At 34.8% G+C, this 22,922-nt stretch overlaps 1 protein-coding gene across 1 annotated transcript in view; it reads right to left on the bottom strand.

Annotated features, from left to right (window-relative positions):
• The window catches only part of HERC1 (HECT and RLD domain containing E3 ubiquitin protein ligase family member 1), a 198,843-nt gene that overhangs the window by 99,843 nt on the left and 76,078 nt on the right, over positions 1–22,922 (bottom strand). The window contains exons 23-31 of the mRNA XM_078151198.1: positions 20,286–20,457; positions 18,296–18,608; positions 17,705–17,825; positions 14,973–15,021; positions 6,036–6,304; positions 5,172–5,387; positions 4,025–4,145; positions 2,884–3,121; positions 2,533–2,726 (exon numbers count right to left, since the gene is read on the bottom strand). Of these exons, the coding sequence (XP_078007324.1) occupies positions 2,533–2,726; positions 2,884–3,121; positions 4,025–4,145; positions 5,172–5,387; positions 6,036–6,304; positions 14,973–15,021; positions 17,705–17,825; positions 18,296–18,608; positions 20,286–20,457 (1,693 nt within the window). The remainder of the gene's footprint in view (positions 1–2,532; positions 2,727–2,883; positions 3,122–4,024; positions 4,146–5,171; positions 5,388–6,035; positions 6,305–14,972; positions 15,022–17,704; positions 17,826–18,295; positions 18,609–20,285; positions 20,458–22,922) is intronic.

Consider the following 22,922-nt stretch of genomic DNA (forward strand, 5'->3'; position numbering starts at 1 on the left):
TTGGTAGGTTCAAGTCAGCTTTCTAAGCCTTAAAGGGGTTTCAATACTATTTCAATAACAATTGCTAAAACAAAGTAGTACACTCATGCAACTTAAAGAGAACATTGCTAAGTTAACAGGAAATGTAAACTATGACACCAAAATCATCCTACATGTGCTGGAAATAGAGCACTATAAAGAATTACAGTGATGGGTTAAAAATAAATGTATAACAGAAACTCAGTAAACCCAGCTCCACTATTTACTAAGTCTTTTTATAATTTAACACAAACTCTGCAATCCAGTGACCCTGGCCTCCTAGCTGTTCCTCCAACAAGACCCTCCATCTCCTAATGCTGGGCATTTTCTCTGGCTGTCCCCCATGCCTAGAATGCTCTTCTCCTCTGCTCTGACTCCTTCTGGCTTCCTTCAAGACCCAGCTAAAAGTTCACCTTCTACAGAATGCCCTTCACAATCTCTTTTAATTATAGTGCCTTCCCTCTGTTGACTATAGCTGGTTTATCCTGTAGATAGCTTGTTTGAACATAATTACTTGTATGTTGTCTCTCCATGAGACTGTGAGCTCCACATGGGCAGGAACTGTCCTCTATTTTTGTTTTGTTTTGTTTTATCCCAGTGCTTAGCACAGTGCCTGGTACAGCTTAATATATATTTACTGACTTACCAAGTAAGTTACCCTAGGTAAGTCACTGAACCTGTCTAAGCCACTGTCTCATCACATATAAAACAGAGACAATCATATTTATGCAAATTACTTCACAGGGTTATGGTCCAAAAGTGCTTTGTAAACCTTCAAATGCCATATAAAGATGAATTATGGCCAGCAACACCAAAAACTTAATTCAATAAAGGTAAATAAAAATTATCATCTTCCAGCCAAATAAGAGCAAAGAGGAAAAAGTACTTGATAACTGATGATTTAAGACAATGATAATAAAAAATTATGAAAATTCCTATTTGCAGATGTCATGATCAGATATTTAGAAAACTCCAATAAATTAACAAAGACAATAACTGAAATACTAGTAGCTATAACAAAGTTATGAGACATAAAAACAAAGCCATGAAAATCATAAGCATTTTTAAACAGTATTTATAAAAACCAGGAATAGTAAGAGAAATTTGATTCAAAATTAGTACCAAATGTACAAAATAAGAGGGTACTAATCTACGAAGGAATATATAAGATTTATATTAGTACAACTACAAAAAAAATTTGATGGTAATAGAGATTTAATAGAGAGAGATTTAAATAAATTAGATTGATGTAACCTGCTTGTGGTATAATAAATATGACAACATGACCTAAATTAAGTGTAAGATTTAATTCTAAACCAAAGTACTGAAGGGATACTTATAGTGACCTGTAAAAACTAAAAATCAGACTCTCATAGGAAATAATGAAAAAAAGTATAAATGAAAGAAGCCTAGTATTACTGGACTTCAAACTATATCACAAAGCAGTTGTCACCAAAACTAGTAGTACTGGTTAAAAAACATAAATCAGCCAAACAGAACTAGATAAAAAATCAGAAGTAATCAAAAACTGCAGTCCTGTGCTTCATAAACTCAAGAATATGAATTATTGAGAGACCTCTCTTTTTACCAAGAACTGTTGGGAAAACTGGAAATGAAAATTTGGAAGAAACTAGAATTGGACCAATATTTTATACTATATATCACAATAAACTCAAAATGGATATATGATCAGAGTATAAAGTGTCATATAATTAAAAATATTATAAGATAAAAAGATCAGGTGCTCTTTAGAACAACAGGCAAGAGGAAAATCCTTAATCAAACAAATGATAAAGGAACAGATATAGGGGCAGCTAGGTGGCACAGTGGATAGAGCACCGGCCCTGAAGTCAGGAGGACCTGAGTTCAAATCCGGCCTCAGACCAAATACTTGACACTTACTAGCTGTGTGACCCTGGGCAAGTCACTTAACCCCAATTGTCTAAAAGCCAAAAAATTTAAAAAAATTTAAAAAAAATTAAAAAAAAAGGAAACAGATAACATAAAAAAACTGTGACTAAATAAAATTTAAAGCCTTTTTACATGAATAACATCAATTGAAGACAGGGACAGAAGAGAAAGAGTGGAGTGGGAAAAGTATTTGAAACATCACTGATAAAAATCTGACATCCAAAATAGAAAACTGACACAAATAATACCAAGAGCTAGTCCCCTAGAGATAAGTATTCAGGGATAGGAAGAGTTTTCAAAGGATGATCTGAAAAGTATAAATGACCACATAAAAATATACTCTAATCATTAAAAGAGTAATTCTAATTAAAACACAGTTAACTTCAATTCAAATTGCAGAGATGAAAAAAATGTGCATAGTTCACGTTGGACTGCTGGTAGAACTGTAAAATGATCCAACAGTTCTCAATACCAGTTTGAAATTATGCAAGAAAAGCAATTAAACTGGCGATACCCTTTGAGTCAGTATTCCTATTATTGGACAGATACAAGTAAATTACAAGAAAAGACATCAATGAAACATTTTTTAAGGTTCGAAGATACCTCTGAAGTCTCTCTTCTCAATATCTCCACAAGGGTCCACTTTTTTTTCTTCCTCTTGCTCCTCTTCCTCTTCACCTTCTCCAAAGGAAACCATAAGCAGAACACCAGCTTGTAACAACAAATTCTTCAACTGACTACACAGTAGATCGAGCAAGGATTGCACTACCTTAGGACTCAGTTTGTCAGCATAGGTTCTAAGGAAGAGGTCAGAGGAAACAATAAAAAAATACAACTTGTAAAACATTTTAATGTGAAAAAGAAAACTTTTAGTAGAATATATAAATTAAGTATTTAGGAAAAGCTAAGGCTGCTAATAATGAGGGAACAAGCACAGTAAAGAAAACTGCTTACCCAGTGGTAATGGCCAGAATCTGTAGCAGTCTCGTACTGGCTACTTTCAAAGCTATGCTAAGCTGAGAAACACCAGTTTTGGGCAACAGTTGCAGAGGCTGCCCTAGCATAGTGTCTGTGCCACATAATTGTGACAGTACATTTAAGAGACCAGTGGAAATTGCCAAAGAAACATCAACTGGTTGGTAGTGAACACTCAGAGCAAAAACTGTAACCAAGAGGAGACGCTGTTGAGCTTCTAAAAAACAAGGTAAAAAGATTAAATTAGATGGTAGTCCCAAAGGGTGAAAATAGTAAAGTATAACATTCACAAAGCATAAAGTGTGGTTTTCTTACAAGTTGGTAGTTGAATACCCAATTCAGTAAGCATTTACTAAGCACCTACTATATGTAAGGCACTATTATGCTAGGCAGTGAGGATATAAGACAAAATCAAAAACAGTTCCTGTTCTCAAGGAACATACACTAACAAAGTGACTTTTGTGAAGCATCTCATTCCTCCACCAAACTCTACTGTTTCCTTCTTACCAAACATGAACTCCTCTATTTGATATCCAAAGCACTTTACAATCTGACCTGAACTTTTCAGCCCTATTCTGCTACTGGCCTTCACCCACTCGAGGGTCCAGCCAAAATGCCTTCTTATTTACATTCTTCATCAACCACACTCTATCTCCCATCACTATGCCTCTGCAGTGGCCATCCCCCAGGCTGAGAATACATTCCCTCCTCATGTGCACCTCTTAAAATTCTTGGCTCCCTTTCAAGACCTTGCTCAAGTTCCACCTTCTTCATGAAACCTTTGCTGACCATCCTGGATATCAGTGTCCCTCCCCACCCACTACACTAGATCTTTTTTGTACATACCCAAAAACATACATATTTGCCTTCTCCAATACAAGTCCTTTGAGGGTATTATTTGATTTTTGTCTCTGTGTTCTAAATACCTGGCCTTCAATTGTCTGGCATAGAGAAGCAGCTTAAAAATAATGACTGAATGATTCCCCTTGAGGGATACATGATTGAGATTAATTGTTTCTCTACAAATCCATCCACTAATGTTACAATGATGGTAAATTCAATTTGCAAACTTAGGACCAACTGTCATTTGCACCTGCAGTTTCTCGGGCAGTTCACTCACCAATGTGGTGTTTATTTGCTTGCAGGGCTCTCTCCAAAGTTGCAGATAACTGCTGATAAATCTTATGTACAGCCACTTGAATTTCAATCTGAATATTTCTCTTAGCTGCTCTGATGCCATCCTAAGTTAAAAATAGTAATTTACTCTTTATTAACAGTAATGTCAACCCCCTACCCTTGTAGAAATTATAGTGTTTATTTGTTACCCAGTCTATGCTAGAGTTTGCTTTGCCTCTAGAAGCTTTATATAAGCAGGAGCATATAAACAATGTACATACATTACAATGAAAATACTTAACTTCAATTGTACATGATTTGTATTTTTAACATTTCTTGGGATTACTCTTTCCGACAATTTGCAAATATGTGAATGCCCAAAAGATTTATGATTTTAATGAAGAGAAATCCTGTGGGAACTGTCTCCACATAGTCTGTCTATGATTTAACAGATAAATGCTAGTGCACTCCCTGGGGCTTAACTTCAAGGTTAAATGGTTTCCTCGGGGTCATGGACCAAGTAACCATCAGAGGTAGGATTTTAATCTAAGTATTTCTGACTTATGTTGTCTCTCTTTCCCCACAATTTATTTTGTCTTTTAATAAATGTTTCTTCTCATATGCTTTAAGAATGTGGAAAAAAGAATCTGATCATGTCAATATGGAAATATGTTTAATATGACTGCACATGTATAGCTAATATCAGATTGCATGACATCTTGAGGAGGGGGAGGGGAGGGATGAGAAAAATTTGGAACTCAAAATCTCATGAAAGTGAATGCTGAAAACTAAACATAAATAAATAAATTGAAAAAAAATTTTGATCATGAAAACTCAAAGCTGGCTTAATTAAAACTAAAATTCCCCATACTAAAAAAAATATACATATACCCATAGCCATATACAAACAGAAAACTTCTGTCCAAATAAATTTAGAATGGAAAACCTTTTAGAAAGATTAGTGTGCAAAATACTGAAAAGCTACTCCAGAAATCCTCCAACAAGGACCGTAGAAAACTCAGATAACACTTTGTATTATTAAACTTCAACTTCAGAAAATATAAAATTTGGTTATAAAACCAGATTTACAAAATGCAAAAAGCACAAGCAAAATTAACATATTTTAAGGACATAAACATAAATTGTCATACCTGATAATGATGTAATCGTATACTTTCTCCTTTGGCTCCTGCATGTCCTACTGTTCCTAAACCAAAACACCCAGCTAGAAACTGCAGTCTAACTGATGTAAGAAGTAAGGATGACTGAAATCCTGATCCTTGCCTGCTTCCTGTTAAGGGTACGCTGCCTTTTTCCTCCATCCCAGACAGCAGAACTAGGATTTGATGAAGGGCCTCCAAGCGAAGCTTTAATAAACAAATTAAAATACAGAAGAGATTTTAAGTTTTTCCACTGAACAAAGGAACAAGGCAGATGCATACCATAGGCTATTTATTTATATTTTAAATTTAATTCTAACATTTCAAATATTTTATTCCATAACAATAGTTCTCATTTTAACATCTATGACTATTTTCACCAAAGAACTTCATGAAAATCTGTAAACATTATACCTTAATATCCGAGAAAAAGTCAACTAAGAAAGCTCTGAAAAAGCTTTACAAAGGTGGGCAAAAATGGAATGTTTCTGGGAGATTTCTGGCTGAAATCTTCTTGATGGACAATATTCTATTAGTCCAATTACTCTGTCCTTTTTTAGTCAGATATAATGGCTAGGCCTCCAAAATCCAAGTTGTACTCTCATGGCTACAAACCAGTATTCATTTTATTTTCATAAAATCAGGGAAGCCTCATTTGTATTAAATATTCAGCCAAATATCTACTACAGTCATGCTTTTAAGTTTCGATTCTTGGTCAAATACATTGCTATTTTGTTTTAGCTCAGTTAAAATCATAATAATAGGAATAAGGGCACATATTCTATATGTCACAGTTCACTTCAAGTTTCAAAAATCCAAAACAGTGTTAATTTTGAACAAATCAAGATATTTTACCTCTGCCCTTAGCTGCTGCTGTTCCATTGCAATGATTGAGGCCTGGGGACTTGTGGACATACTTTCCTCTGGTTCTTTAAAACCTGGGGCATTCCCCACATCTCCACTTACAAAGCTGACAACATTTTCAATCAAAGTATGAACTCCAAGGGCCTTAGTAAGGTCAAAATCATATTCAAATGAGTAAGAGGAGCTAAATAACCAGTCTCTACTGTGTTTGAGGTGAGTCCAGGAGTCACTCAAAGGTTCCATTTGACTGTGTACAGGTCCTACATGCACAAATAATAAGGCTGTGTCAATTCCAGCATGTAGAAAACATATTCCAAAACTAGATGAAGACTGAATGTTGCTACTGTAACAACCAGTGAAAAATGGACAGACATGTTTTAAAACAAAAGCATGCACTTAGTGAATCCAAGCAACTTCAGTTAAAATACAAACTATAGCAATGTAATAAATTAAGGAAAAAATCCTGCTTGTATACTAATGTATAATCCTATATGTGCTATAGCAAAAAGCTGACAAAAGAAAAAGGCCAAAGGTGGTCTCAAAATGTTTAGCTTAAAGTCAGAACACTAAATAAAATAGCTAGCATTTATGTAGCGCTTTAAGGTTTGCAGAGCGCTTTACAAATATTATCTCATTTTAATCTCACAAAAAGGCTTGGAGGTAGGTGCTATTGTTATTTCCATGTTACAGATGAGGAAACTATGACAAACAGAGGATAAATAACTTGCCCAGGGTCACACAACTAGTAAGTATCTGAAATTGAATTTGAATTCAGGTCTTCCCGACTCCAAGTCTAGCACTCTATTTAGCTACTTCTAACACTAGTCAAAGATAAACACAATAAAGAAAAATTCATTCCAAAAGTAAACACCAAGTTTAGCCATAGTGGTAAGATCTTGTCTTAATGGAAGAATTGTCTTAAAAGTACCATTTATTAGCATAAAACAGCCCAATATACTTTGTAATGAAAAAATGAATGGTGAAAGATAAAACTAACACAGAGAGGACATATGTCACTTGTTTTACTGATACATAGAATATCCATTTTCATTAATTGCATGTAATCTGTATATAGTTTAAAGTTTATAAAATTAACATCCGCAGGCAGCAAATAGCAGTTTCACAGTCAAGATCATTAAGGATTTACTATGAAATGATTCATACACCTTTGTGCTTATCTAGTGGTGCCACAATGTACATGCTAAATGAAACATCATTCATTTTACCAGTAAGCATTTTCTAATCTACTCTTAAAATGTTTAAAGTAGACTTTAAATAAATGTTACAATTCAAGAGGACAAGAGAAAATGTCCTGGAGGTTTCCAATATTGATTTTAATGTGTATACTGAGTGTCTATTTACCCTAAGTCTACAGAAAATATTATAATTGCGGAGTTAATTTCAAAATATTACCATATTTTTCCATTAGGAATGCATGTGAAGGCAACAAATGCAAGAGGCAAGTACATCAGTTGTATTTGTCACCATAACTATATGGAAAAGATCTGAGAACCAAACTATTTTCAAACTACTTAATTAACCACCCTCAGAGGGAAGTGAGTCAATGCCATGTGAAATTCAAAACTCTACTGCAAGATTAGCAACATTTATGTATCAACATGCATGTGAAAACCCCTAAATCATTAGGGCTCAAAAATAAGCTAATTTTTTTTAGGAAAAAAAAAACCCAAGCATATTAAAAATTATTTTCAAATAATATTGTCACAAATAACCAGCTTATAATATAAAGATTAACTGGCTTCTAGATTTTGAAAAAAACAAAAATTAAAGTTAAGCTTTGAGCAACTTACTAAAAAAAAAGTTAAAACTATTTTGCAAAGGAAATTCACAATTTGTATTATAAAGCTAAACATTTATTTCTACAAATGAGAAAATAAATGGTGTGAAAATATGAAATAATATCATAAATATATAATGCATGAAATAATAAAGGATAAATAACACTGTGAATGCACAAAAAAGAATACATTCCTTTCCCCCATCCCAAAATTCAGAGCAATAATGTTCTAGTCCCTTGTTTATGTTCTGATCTGATTTTTCAACAAATTTCAGAATTTCAATTTTCTTTTTAATTCATAATACATATGTTCTTATTTGATGATAAATTTATGGTACATAAACATATTATTTACATTAAGATTCATATGTAATTATTAAAGTAGATATATTGCCATCTGCCTTCACTCTGCATCCTAAGGACCACTGGGCTTTTCCCTCTACCCTGAAGTTAAAATGTCCTATACGAGTTGCCTTCCTCACCATTAGAATTTGAGCTCCTTGAGAGTACAGATTGATTGCTTTTCTTTTGCATTCCCAGCACTTAGCAGGGTGCTTTCCACATTGTAAATGTTTTTCCATTCTTTCACAGAGCAGGGACACAGACCTGAGCAATCAGGTAATTTATTATGAGCTCCCTCTTCTCCCCTCATCCTCATCTCCCACCACTCAGGTGACTTCTGCCACTCTTTCCTCCTTCACCCATCTCACATGATGAGGTGGCTTTACTCCTTATCAAGGCTAACCCATCTACCTACTCAAGCGATCCTATTCCCAAGCAATCCTGTGTCCTCCACCAGATTGCCCCTCTGTCACCCCCATTCTCTGTCTACTGGCTCCTTCACTACTGTCTACAAATATTCATGTCTCTCCTATATATACATATACATATGTGTGTGTGTGTGTGTGTGTGTGTGTGTGTATGCATACATGTATGTATATCTTCTGCCTTTGTGGCTAAACTCCTTGAAAAAGCAGTCTACAATAGGGCCTCCACCTTCTTTCTTCTCACTCTCTTCTTAACTCCCTACAATCTGGCTTCTGACCTTATCATTCCATCAAAACTGCTCTCTTCAAAGTTATCAATTATCTCTTAAGTGCTAAATCCAATAGCCTTTTTCAATCCTCCTTCTCCTCAATCTTTCTGCATCCTTGGACACTGTGGATCAATCTTGTCTTGCTACTCTCTTCTCTCTAGGTTTTCAGGACACCTCTCCACTCCTGGTTCTCTTCCTACCTATCAAGATGTCTCTTTTCCATGTCCTCTGCTGGATCTTCATCCATATCACACCCTTTTACCTAAGCGTCCTTCAGGGTCCTTGCCGTGTGCCTTCTTCTCTTCTCCTTCTATGCTATAATTGGTGATCTCTCATCAGCAGCCATGGATTTAATTTCCATCTCTATGTTGATGATTCTCAAGTCTATCTATCCAGCCCCAACATCTCTGCCGACCTCCAATTTCACATTCCTAACGTCAGTAGACATCTTAATCTCAACATTTCTAAAGATGAGCTCATTAGCTCTCCCCCCGGTTGATTACCTTCCCCTATTGGTGCAGAGAGCACTACTGTTCTCCCATCCCTCAGGCTCAAAACACAAATGTCAATTTCAACTTTTTTCTCTCTCATCCCCCATATCCAAACTGTTGCCAAGATCTGTCAATTTTACCTTTGCAACATCTCTTGAATTCATCTCCTTATTTCCTCTGACAATGCCATCACTGCAGTGGAGGCGCCCTCATCTTAAGTCCCCACTCCAACCCATCCTCCATTCAGTCAACCATTTCACTGTACTACTCAAACACCAACGGCTACCTATCATCTTTATGATCAAAAACAAAATCCTCTGTTTCACATTCAAAACTCTTCCTAACCTAGCCTTCTACTATCTTTCCGATCTTGTAAATTACTCTCGGCCATGTACTCTTCAGTCCAGTGGCACTGGCCTCTGGATGTTCCATGAACAAGATGCTCCAGGCATTTTCTCTGGCTGTCTGATAGGCCTAGAATATTCTTCCTCATTATCTTCACTTACTGGTTTTTCCAGCTTCCTTTAAGTCCTAACTAAAATTCCATCTTCTACAGGAAGTTTTCCTCAACCTCTCTTAATTCTAGTACTTTTTTTCATTTCCTATTTATCCTATACTATAGCTTGTTCATATATTATTGTTTGCTTGTTGTCTCCAGCCATAAGATTGTCAGCTCTTTATGTGAACAGATTATCTTTTGCCTCTTTTTGTATCCCCAGTGTTTCACACAGAGCCCAGCAGAAGCTTAATAAATGTTTACTGACTGACTTAAATTTACAGATGAGGAAACTGAAAACCAGAGTAAGTAAGTGATAGGCCCAAGTTAACAGGACAACATCAATTCTTCAATAAAAGAAGTGATGCTTAGAATGATAGGCAGTATTGCTAATTTGTACTTTCTTCACCGATACGTTGGAAACTTCAATTTCCAACATCAGTTAATGATAAAGGATAACAGTATATAGCATCAAGATCTATGAAAATGCCAATTAAGAACTAATCAAGATCAAAATTCCATCTTTTTAGTAAGTCAGAGGAAAAATCTAGTATAATTCTAATAACAATTATTAAAAGAAAGATCAAGAAAAATAATGTTCTATATATAAGCTGCAAAATGAAAATGCGAAAAAAATGTTCATTCAGCAACTTTTTTTTTTTACCGAAAATACTTTTAAAAACTGAAACCTACAAACATGGAAATGCAATATGGAGAAGTACTCAATCTTTTGAAAAAAGTGTATTAAAGCAATCAGGCAAGTGCATCCGATATATTTTTGTATCTGATTACCCAAAAAGAGGGCATGAAAAGATGCACGCATCAAAAAATTTCTGTAACGTATTTGGCCCCAAAAGCCCAATTCTCTCCAAACACTGAATTCATAAGATTGTCACTACACAAGAAAACACAATACAAAGTCCATGGTTTTAAAAAATTTGTGGGAAAAAAACTAAATGTTTACTTATCCTTATAACTTAGTTCCTAAAATGGAATTTTCTAAATGAATGTGGCACGGCTGCAATACATACTTTATAAATCATAAAATATGTAGGCAAGCTAGAAGGAGAAAAAGTAAACATGCCATCATGTACTTGCTTGAAGCTCTTCTTTTTTCTGGGGCTCAACTGGCCAAAAAGGAGTAAGTACACTACCACATGAGAATCAGAAGACAAAAGGAAACATTTCATACAAGAGACAACATTTATTTTTTCTTTCTTTCTTCATATAACCCAAACTTGAAATGCATAGTTAAAATGGCATATCACTTATATACGGTACACCAAATGGTACAAATTTTGAAAGAGTTATTTCCAAAGTTCATCTTAACAAAGCTGTATTTCTAAATTTAAGGAACTCAAAAAACAAAACACCAATGTTGCTTCTTAATTTTATCTTCACTATAAATGTTTACTATGAATGTTTCAGCCTACATTTGATGACCTCATGACATTAGATGATTCAGAGCTTAATCAAACAGGCTCATTTTACAGATGAGAGAAACTGAGCCCCCGAAAAGAACTTAATTTAGGTCACAGAACAGTAGTAGAGGTCAGAAAGAGTAGATCAATTTGCAAAAAAGTATGACAATGTATGAATGATCAGATAGACAATCCCTAAATACAGAAGTTTTAAGCACCATTCAAATCCAAAAACAGTGCTAGACTTGACACATTTCATATAATTAAAAAGGTCCCATTACTTTTAAGATGCTTCATTTGCTCTGAATTGAATGTACTTTTGAACACAGAGGCAGCTTTCAGAATTTTGTTTTGATTACTTTGAAAAGCAGGTAAATGAATTTATTTACACATATAATTTTTCTGTTTCTTAAGTGGATATATAACTATTTTTTTTAAAAACAGGTGCTTAATCATACCGTAATATAATTGCAGAAGCAAAAAGTAGGGGCAGTCCAAAACACAATCTCACCTAGGGCAGACTACTATGCAGATCACTATCAATTCAGAAGAAAGCCTATGAAGGCTTAGTATCTGAAAAGCAATCAGTATTCATTAACTCTCTCATCCACTGATCCAATTACTTTCAGGAAAAAAGGATTCAACAAAACACAATCCATACTTCTACTAGTCCTACTAAGAAGACTTCAAGAGTTTGGGACTATTCCTGCTAATAAATGTAGATAGCCAGGGGATCAAATTACATGGAAAAGAGTGTGTGTGTGTGTGTGTGTGTGTGTGTGTGTGTGTGTGTGTGGTGTTTAATTTCTTCCTCAAAATTAGGAGGAATATAAAAAATGAAAAATACACACATCAATATCTTCATAGGTTGAAGTTTGTTTATTATGCTTACATCAGATACAGAATTAACAATATAAATGGTTTGAATGGCTCTAAAAGACTCTAAACACATGTAGGGCCATGTAGTGGCTGGCAAACAGGTGCAACTACTTGAAAGTGAGGTCTGACAAACAGATTTCTACTCTATAACTGCACTAACCAAAGAAAATTGATGTACTTTAACCATAACAACTTAAAGGTAAGGAGGGTAACATTTTGCACACAGCAAAAACTTCAAAAGAAAAATGACTCCCTGTAAAAAGTACTTGGAAATATGCCAGTGATGGGACATAAAATCTTGGAGATATAAGGGACCTTAGAAATCAGCTAGTCAAAACGCCACATTTTACAGATAAGAAAACCAAGGTCCAGAGAATTAAGAAAGATGTCCAAGGTCACACAACTGGTGAGGGACAAAATCAGGAGTCCCAACCTTCAACCCAGGTTTCTTTCTACTACTACCTCATATCAGCTTTCATGTATCAAATATTAGACTGTTTTCATTAAGGCAGTTCTCCAGGATGAAGTGTCATCACTAAATGTGGTACAATTTAATATGAATTAATTCCCAACATGCTTTTTATAGGATAAGAGGTTATAATCTAAAAATTCCTAGATGCTAGGATATATAATATTGAAAAATAATAACTTATATTACTTGTTAACTTTCCTTTTGCCTCACCAGACATTCCAGAGACAGCAAAATACAGCGGAAGGAGCGCCAGTCAAAACAGAGCAGGATTCAAAGCCCACCTCTGTCCCAGCTATACGACTGGCATGACAAGTTATTTTGCCTCTCTAAATCTCAATCTTTTGTTCTGTTTTGTTTTTGTTGTTGTTGTTGTTGTTTTGGCTAGGCAATGGGGTTAAGTGACTTGCCCAGGGTCACACAGCTAAGTAAGTGTTATGTGTCTGAGGCCACATTTGAACTCAGGTCCTTCCGAATTCAGGGCCGGTGCTCTATCCAATGCGCAACCTAGCTGCCCCTCTAAATTTCAATCTTAATGCCCTCATGTGTAAAATGGGTAATAAGGTTACTAATTACACTTATTTCAAAGGGTTATTCTGGGTACCAAATGAGAAAATGTACATCAAGTACTTTGCAAACCTTAAGTTACCATATAAATGCAGGCCATTATTATTAGATATTTAGCTTTGCAAACAAAAATCAGTATAAATGATTTAACTATGGCTAATCAGCATAAACAGTTTAAATATTTAAAAGCTACATTATGCAATAAGTAAGTACTATGGACAGTTCATTTTTAAAAGTCTGTAAAACTTTTGTCCCATAACTTATTCATATTTAGATTCCATTTGACCTACCTTCTCTCAAGAATGCTACACTTTTATTTCCTCAATTTTCAACTATATAATACTGCTAACAAGTATGTAGCTCGAGTTATTTGGAGTAAAAATGAAATTTATAATCAAATTTTGAGATAAGAGTTCAATTCCTTTATTTTTCCACATGGAACAGCATAACAAAAAGTCTCATGTTTCTAAACCAAAAGGAACTCAAGAGCTATGAAAAGGAAGACATTTACCACCCTCTCTCCCCAAAAAGCATTTTAGTTACCTAGATTTTTAGAGACATTAAATCTAGGTAAAAAAGTTATAGGGCACTTACTGTAACAAAAAATCATAGAATCTAGATCAAGACTCTGAAGGGACCTCACATGACCCTCACTCATCCAATCACCTCAGTCTATAGATGAGGAAACAGATTCCCAGTAAGGTAACATGGCCTGTCCAAGGTCACACAAGTAGTAACCATCACAGCTGGGAAATGAGCTCAGGTTTTCTGACTCAAGAGCCAGTGCTCCTTCCACTGTATTATACTACCCTCCCCTAAGGGGTGGGTGGGTGGGTGCACACACATACGTACTACATGCAAAAGTGTGTGTGTGAGTATGTGTGTGTGTGTGTGTGTGTGTGTGTGCACATGCAAAAATTTGTGAAAAGGAATGGAGGAGACACTTTATTTTTAAATTCAAAAAATTATTAAAACTTTCAAAGAGAAACATTCCAATGTGGGCTTTTTTAACACTGTTGATAAAGAAAATTTTCCAGCAGAGATTTCTGCATAACTATAACCACAAGTAAGTTTAAGATAGGTACCAATTTAGGAAGTTCTGCTATGTGGAATAGTGGAAAAAAGAGAATTTAATGTTATGAATTATTTTTCAAATGATCATTTTCTTGGCACATCTCACATCGACCTGCTCTCCTTATTTCCATTCAGGAAGCTAAACAAGAATTGACTATACATATTTATCCACTATATCAAATGCTTTAAGTAGGGGCTTGATGATAGCATAAAATTGCTTCCTTAATCCAAAGAAGGGAGGAGGGTGAACCTCACAGGCACCAATTATCTCTCATTAGCTTTATCCAAAGATACCAGCCAAAGAACATAAAGAAGAGAGCTTTCAGGTTTTTGGATAGTACTTAAGTTCTAGAAGCTCTATGATATGGTTCAAAGGTTATTTACATAGAATGAATTACACTTCAAGGACAAGTAAATGTAATGTACTATATTTACAGAACTTTCTAACATCTCCGAAATGACTAGAAATTGACACAGTAAGTTATGCTGAATTGAATATTATTGCTAAAGACTTTCAGATAAGCAAGGAATATGTTTTTAAATGTTTTCCTTTTAATCTATTCTGATTCAATACTCATACCTAATTTATTTTTCTAATGATATAAGATAATAATTCAATGTTAATTATTCTAAAGTAAGACAAAGGTTTATTAACAACTACATAATTTGATCGGATACTTAAGATAATGATACTTACCTCTCTTTCTGTGAGAAGCCAAGTTTAAATCTACATTTCGTCTTCCACTCTATAAAGTTAAAGGAAAACAAAATCTATTCAGTTGTGAAATCAAAAGCAATTTTCAATTTAATAATTTGAGCTTTACAGGGAGAAAAAAAACAATCCAGACAATAATGCCCTATTTCACCAGATATCAGATCTGTAGCAACTTGGAACTTCCTACAAAAATTCTGAAGAGCCTTCTAGCTGTGCTAAACTAAAAGCCCCAAAGCCTTTAAGTTAAAGGCCTATGAAAATATGTCACAAGGCCCATTTACTTGGCTTCTCAGCTCTTTCTCAGGCTCTCTCACAACTAGGGCATTTCTCTGGGCTAGGTGCAGACCTATTATTTCATAGGATTTTTGAGTTAATGTGGATTACTGAGAGGTTAACTGACTTGCCCATATTCACTTATGTATGTATCAAAAAGAGGAAGTGAAGCCAGGTCTTCTTGGCTCAAAGCTATCCTCTTATCCACTATACAAAGGGCTGGGAGCAAGGTTATTTTCTAAAATTACTTTTGCCTATTCTGTGCACCCCCAACCCACCCCACCCCCAAAACCTCCACTGATGTCTGCCAAGTTGTTAGAAAAAAACAATTTAACTTAAGTAACTTACATTAAGGAGAAAATAATTGATAGACTTTATTCTGTCAATGGCACCTACATTTTAAATGATCTCTTAACTTAATGAATCTCCAACTGGTGAAATTTTAGGAATACAGCTTAAATATATATTTTCTTCTGGCAACTTCAATTCTGCCCTATTATGTAATGCTAGAGTGAGAAATAAATTATACTGGAGAGAAGTAAATGACACTGGAGAGAAAATGAGATACATTCACTTTGTGTCTCAAATAGAGACCTCTCCTCACACTGTATTTAAACAGTTTGTACAGGGTATACAGAAACTAGCTAAAATAAGTGGAAGCCATTTGGTATAGGGGTACACATCCCTACATACTTCCATAGCCCCTAATAATATTGCTATATCATAGTAAATTCTAATATATATATATATATATATATATATATATATTCTAATATATATCTATAATATCTCTAGTAACCAAAAAGTTAAAATTTTGTTTATAACTATTTACTACAGCAGAAAAATAGAATTATTTTTTTTAACTTATGAACATCAATTTAATTAAAATACTAAGAATCTGCCCCTTAATTTTGTTTTGTTTTCAAACTGTGGATAAAGAAAACCTAGATCCCTCGATAAGTAGTATTTTTTGAAAAAGGATGGTGGTAGTGAATAGAAAATAGATCCTATAATCTAGATCCTAGACCCTCTTTGCTTCTTTTATCTTCATTTATCAGCTCCTTTCCAGAGTGAAACTGGTCTCTAATGCATAGAATTTTCTTCCCTTTTTTTCCTTTTGTATGGAATCAGAGGCATCTATAAGTTCTGGGAGATGTTTTCTTTTTCATTTGACAAATATGTTACTTTTGAATTATTTAAAATTTTTTTTTTACATTTTGACATTCTAAGATCCATTTTATTTTTAATAGCATTTCATTTTTTCCAATTACATGTAAAGACAATTTTTAGCATTTTTTTTTAAATTTTGAGTTCTCAATCTTTGTCTCCCTTCCTTCCCAAAATGGTAAGCAATTTGATATAGAATTTTCTAGAATTCATTTTTAAAAGAGATTTCTTTTAGCAATAAAAGTTTTTCAATGTTTAAAGATTAAGATTCTTCTGTATGGGAAAACTTCTTATTCAGAATTCTTCATTCCTCAATTTGGTTTTTATTCAGTCATTTCAGTCGTATCCAATCTTTGTGACCCCATTTAGGGTTTTCCTGGCAAAGACAGTAGAGTGGTTTGCCATTTCCTTCTCCAGCTCATTTTACAGATGAGGAAACTGAGACAAAGAGGGTTAAATAACTTTCCCAGGCTCATGCTGCTATTAAATGTCTAAGGCCAGATTTGAACTCAGGAAGATGAGTCTTCCTGACCCCAGGCCTGGTACTCTACTCACTGCACCACCTTACTGCCTTTCATTGCTCAAAAAGCAAGATAAATGAGGCGATACTGTTTTGACTGACTTTAAATGTCAGAAAATGGAACTTTAGATATTACAACAAATTGCACCACATATCTTATTCAGTTAAGAAAAAAGTTTCTTATCTACTTTAATTTACTTTTCTCAATCCCAGGTAAATCATGAACTAATTACAAAGATACAAAAGGCAGCTTTTCTCAAACTAATGTTTTGAATCACTTTTAGAAAGTAATTGTGTACATTCCTAGCATGTTGTGGAGAAATAAGAAAACTAGAACACAAGTTAGTATGGAGAAGGTGGACAAAATGTGGAAGTAGGACAGCTCTACACTTCCTTTATAAGGACTTCAGCAAATGGCTTCATTCTTCTGTTTGAAATTATATAAAATAATCAAATATCCAAACTTATAAAGTTAATTGGAAGTATGCCAAATTATTGTATTATCACTGCCACTGTTCACCTCTATTAGGGAAAATATTTGATTTCTATATTTTTAAATGTTCACATTTATAAATTTTTCTTATAAGAAAAGTAATCTTCGGTAGAGACAACATTTATATAGATCTAATAAAAATTTACTAAAAAAAATCAACATCTACTATAACCCAAGCTTCATGTGTTTCTTAATATACACTGAGGACAAAAATATCCTTTTTACAGACACTAAGGATGACAAAAAGTCCTTTTCACTTACCAGTGAGTAACCCTCTTCATCTGATTCAGGCTGAGATAAATCAGATTCACTCCTTGATTTGATCAGTCTATAATTTGGACTTGCATGAACTGAGCGGCTCTCTGCGGTAAGACTTTCACTCCTGCCTCACACATGTACACACACAAAAATTTTTTTTTCAATTTGAGATTGTGAGAAGGTAAAATTAAAAAGCATTAACAACAGAGATAATATACTGATTGTGAAGGATCCTTTGTCTATCAAAGAAAAATCTTGACTATTCAGCAATAAAAGGGACCTTTCACTCACACTGAGTTAACTTGCTTGCTTCTCTTTTTGAACATAAAGCTACGTAGAGATAAAAGTAAATTTACATTTGCCTTAGCTACAGTTCTTAATAACAGAGTGCTCAATTTCCTTTAACTCAAAAACCACCTTGCTAGTTTAAGTCACAGCTACTGACTACACCACTTCAAATTCAATACAGCCAATTTCATCCACATCTTTGTTTATATCAGTTCAATTTACATTTAAAAAACAATCATTAGAAAACAAAGTAGCAAGGATGGAAGAAACAAAAGAGAAGCCAGTTAACTTGCTAGCACTTCCTACCTGGTCATAAGTAAAACTCCATCAGAGGTACTTGTCGTCGGCTGCTGCAACTGTCCTTCCTCTTTTCGCTTTTGAAGCTCTTCTATAACAGGACTTACTCCTAATATCAACAAGGCACATCGATGGATCACAGAATTGCATGCAGCAGTATACACATCCTGGCCCTCTGGAAGATCTGTGCTGACCCTTCGCTCCTGTTGAGACTGAGGAGGCTGATCATCAACACGAGTCCCAGACCCTGCCCCAGTGTTCATTCTATCTCGGTCCCGGCTGCGTGCTACTTCACGGGCTGATAGGAAACATTGAAAGATTTCTGTAATAATGCAACACAAAAACAAGGTCTTAACACATAGGGGAATAAAAGCAAAGAAAACTGCATTTAAAATAGTAAATACATGTGGACCAAACACTCAATGAGACTTTTTTTAAAAAAACATGCTACTTAATCATATACAAATAAGTTAATTTCTTCAAAAATTAGTAATCCACAGTATTATCTTATTTTTACAATTATTTGAATAAGCTGGAATGAGCAGTAAAACAACTTACCTTTGTTTCACCTTCTATTCCTGCTAAAGGAGAGTTAGCTAAAAGGCACTGTTAAAAGACATTATCAAATTTACTTAAATGATTAAAGCCTTTATATCCAGGGTCTAGTTATAAAAGGTAGTAAGAAAATGACATGTAACCCAAGTTATAATTAAACAGTTTTTTCTCCTATTAGACGTTAATAACTACCAAAGTTCCTGCCTATGATGATTTTTAAAAGACTAGCATATATGAAAATGCTCACTTTAGCAAAGTTATTAATATTATATTACATTTTATCATAACCCAATCAATCAACAAATATTTGTTAAGTGCCTACTACAGGAAACCATCATGCCAAAAGTTAGGCTAATAAGAAATAAACACATGATCACATCACATCAAGGAATATGTAACCATGTGGGAGAAAAAAGACAAACATATGAAAAGATAACTAATAATACCAAGCAATGATACATGCCCAATATGTGACATGAACAATAACTCCAACCTAGATTCTTTCATATAGCCTAGCAGAAGCAGCCCAAATTGCACGCATACAATTTCAGGTCACATATTAACACCCTTTTTTGCCAAAGATGAATGTGTCAATCAAAACCTACTATGTTTCAAAGAACTTTGACAATTTTCTTTAAATATCTAAATATTAGATAGTAACTAAAAACTATCTTTCATGACTGTAAAATTTAAAAAGATCCCCCCCCCCCCAAAAATCCATTCACCTGGCAAACCATGTACTATATAAGTGGTTCCAGATCCTACTGAAAGCAACATAACATTCACAGGGGTAATGTTTTACAGCTGAAAGAAGGCAGCTGCCAGATTTTCATGAAGAATATATTTTCAAGAAATGTGTTCCCTTCCCATTATACAAGATTTTACAAGGTTGCCAGACATTTTTTACCACCCACAAGGTATGCTACAGAAAACCCAAAATGACACAAGTTGTGACAACCTTCAAGAAGTTAAAGTGAGTGGCAAAGTTTTCCAAAATCTAATTGCATGGTCTCTGAGCATTTAAATTTGAATAAGTAAGTAAGCAGGCAACTTCAAAAAGGTAACCCAGGATATGTATCTATCGAATTTCTGGCAATATTCAACTCATCTACAAATGAATAAGATTAAACTAGTAAGATTAAACTAACACTGAATTGTCATTAATTAAATTCAAATTAGTTGAATATAATAAGTCTAAAGTCCATGTTGTATTTAAATTTAACCACAAGGGTTTTTCTGTACACACACACACACACACACACACACACACACACGAAGACACTTTTAACAACTATTATATCATTTTATATGATTGTCTTCAATTCATATAAAATAAAGATCATAATTGATAACTAGGGTATAACTACCTTTTAAATAAAGATCAAGTACTCACAAACCCAAAGTATAACATTTTTTTATATATATATTTGAAAATTGTACTTACTACCAGCTGTCATAACTTCATGCTCCCTCTCCTCTTCTTCATCTTCTTGCTCTGGATGTCCTTCTTCTCGGTCTCTCTCTGCTTGCTCTTCCATCTCAGCTTCTTCATCAATAGTTCGAGTAAAGGAATGCTCCTGTGCATCAGTATCTGCGGATTCCTGGTTTTCTGAAATCTTGAGAAAAAAAAATTAAAAATCACTTAATGAAAATTATTTTCTCAAGCCTTAGAGTACAGTATTCATATGATTTTTATTTATGGAAAAATAGCAAGATAAATAATGCACACATTTTCCTATGAATATCTAAATACAAATGTTTACAAAGAGTAAATATATTTGTTCTCTTCCTAAGTTTTGCTAAGAAGACTACTATAAAATTCACCCACATCTATGGTATAAAATTTAGGCTATGCTAATTTACTAGCGCAGTACTCCAAGACCAAGAAGAAGTTTAATGAACAGGACTTCACAAGAATCAGAAAATAAGCATTTACTAAGTGCCTACTATATGCCAGACACTGGAGACATAAAGACAAAACTAAAACAGTCCCTGCCCTTAAGAAGCTTACCATTATGAGACACGACATGTATATCTCTAAGATTAGGGGCGGGGGGGAAGATAGCAAAGTAGTTTAGAAGAGGAATGCACTAGCATCTGGGGAGATTAAGAAAAACTTCCTGAAGGTGACAGCCCTTGAGTAGAGTCTTTAAAGAAACTCAGGCTTCAGGGGCAGCTAGGTGGCGCAGTGGATAGAGCACCAGCCCTGGAGTCAGGAGGACCTAAATTCAAATCTGGCCTCAGACACATAACACTGACTAGCTGTGTGACTCCGGGCAAATCACTTAATCCCAATCGCCTCACTTAAAAAAAATGATAAAATTAAAAAAAAAAATAAAGAAACTCAGGGTTCTAAGGCACAGAGAACCCACATGTCAGGCTGACAGCTGGCAGGACAGAGGCATGGAGATGGTAAAGGGAGGCTCAGTCGTGAGTTTTCAGTAGGACAGACAATCTCAATGGACTAAGCATGAATGAGAGCAAGGATGACGGAATAAGGCTGGACAGTTAGGTTGGGGGGTTTGAATGCCAAATGAAGGCGTTTCTATTTGATCCTAGAGGTACAAAAGAGAACCTCTGAAGTTTCTCAAGTACAGGAGTTAAGTTGTCAGACACGTGCTTTACAAAAAGCACTTTGGCAGCTGTGAGGAAGACAGACTACACTGCGGAGCAACTTGATCCAAGAAGACCAATTAAAAAGACAGCCCAATAAAGTTCAAGTAAGCAGTGATGAGGGGCTGAGCCAGGGTGTTGTAACGCAAGCAGAGAGAAGAGGAAAGAAGATATCACGGGGATCACAATGATAAAATATGGCAACTGTAAATATAAAGTAAGAATGAGGATTTGGTAATGACACAGAGGTTGCAAACATGGGTGACTAGAAGAATGGTAATTTAGAAAACAGAATTTCAAAAAAGGGATGGGTTTAGGAGAATGGTAATGAATTCTATATAAAATAATTTTTTTGGAGGCAATTAGAGTCAACTGACTTGCCCAGGGTCACACAGCTAGTAAGTGTTAAGTATCTGAGGCCAGATTTGAACTTGGGTCCTCCTGAATCCAGGGCCGGTGCTCTGTCTACTGCACCACCTAGCTGCCCCTATATAAATGGCTTTTTAAACAATACTGCTTGGGGCAGGTAGGTTGGGCAGTGGACAGAGCACGGGCCCTGGATTCAAGAGGACCCAAGTTCAAATCCGGCCTCAGAGTAACACTTACTAGCTGTGTGACCCTGGGCAGGTCACTTAACCGCACTGCCTAGCCAAAAAAACAAACGAACAAAAAAAACCCTACTGCTCAAATTATTTCTGTTACTACTACCTCCTATAAATACTTATTAGCTATATGAAAAAAACACGAAAACTTCAGAGGAAGGGGGATTTAATTTATTAAATTCTCACATATCTATAAAGCTAGAAAGATAGCAGGTAAAAACAGAAGACTAGATCAGCTAAAGAGTTTACATATAAATGAAGCAAATGAACACGAGTAGTATAGTCACTGATAAACCCAAAGACTACAACTACTGCGATAAGAGCTCACTAATCAACAAAAAATAACTGGGAAAGCTGGAATGCAGTTTGGCAGACATTACGTTAAGAGTAACCAATTAAGACTACATAATACAAAAAACTCTAATAGACACATAAAGGGTCACATCACAAACAAATCAGAGGAGCAAAGAAGGAAATACTTTTTGACTTGGGAAAAATTCATGACCCAACAAGGGTATGACAGGCGATAAAATGGACAATGTTGACGACATAAAACTCAAAAGATTTTGGATAAACAAAATCAATGCAATAGTTACAATTAAAAGGAAAATCAATGGAGTTAAAATTAGAAGGAAAATAGTTAACTGAGAAAACATTTTGCACCAAGTTTCTCTGATAGGTCAGTTATCCAAGATACATAAAGCACGGATTAAATATATGAGAATCATTTTCAAATAGGTGAATGGTCAAAGAAGAACAAGCTGTTCTCAGAGGAAGAAACTGGAGATCAACAGCCATATTTTTTTTTAAATTTCAATTACAAATAAGAGGAATGCAAATTAAAACAATTCTGAGTTTCCTCCTCA

The sequence above is a fragment of the Phascolarctos cinereus genome, unplaced genomic scaffold (genome assembly GCF_003287225.1).
Source record: "Phascolarctos cinereus isolate Bilbo 61053 unplaced genomic scaffold, phaCin_HiC Scaffold_3;HRSCAF=262, whole genome shotgun sequence".
Classification (NCBI taxonomy): Eukaryota; Metazoa; Chordata; class Mammalia; order Diprotodontia; family Phascolarctidae; genus Phascolarctos; species Phascolarctos cinereus.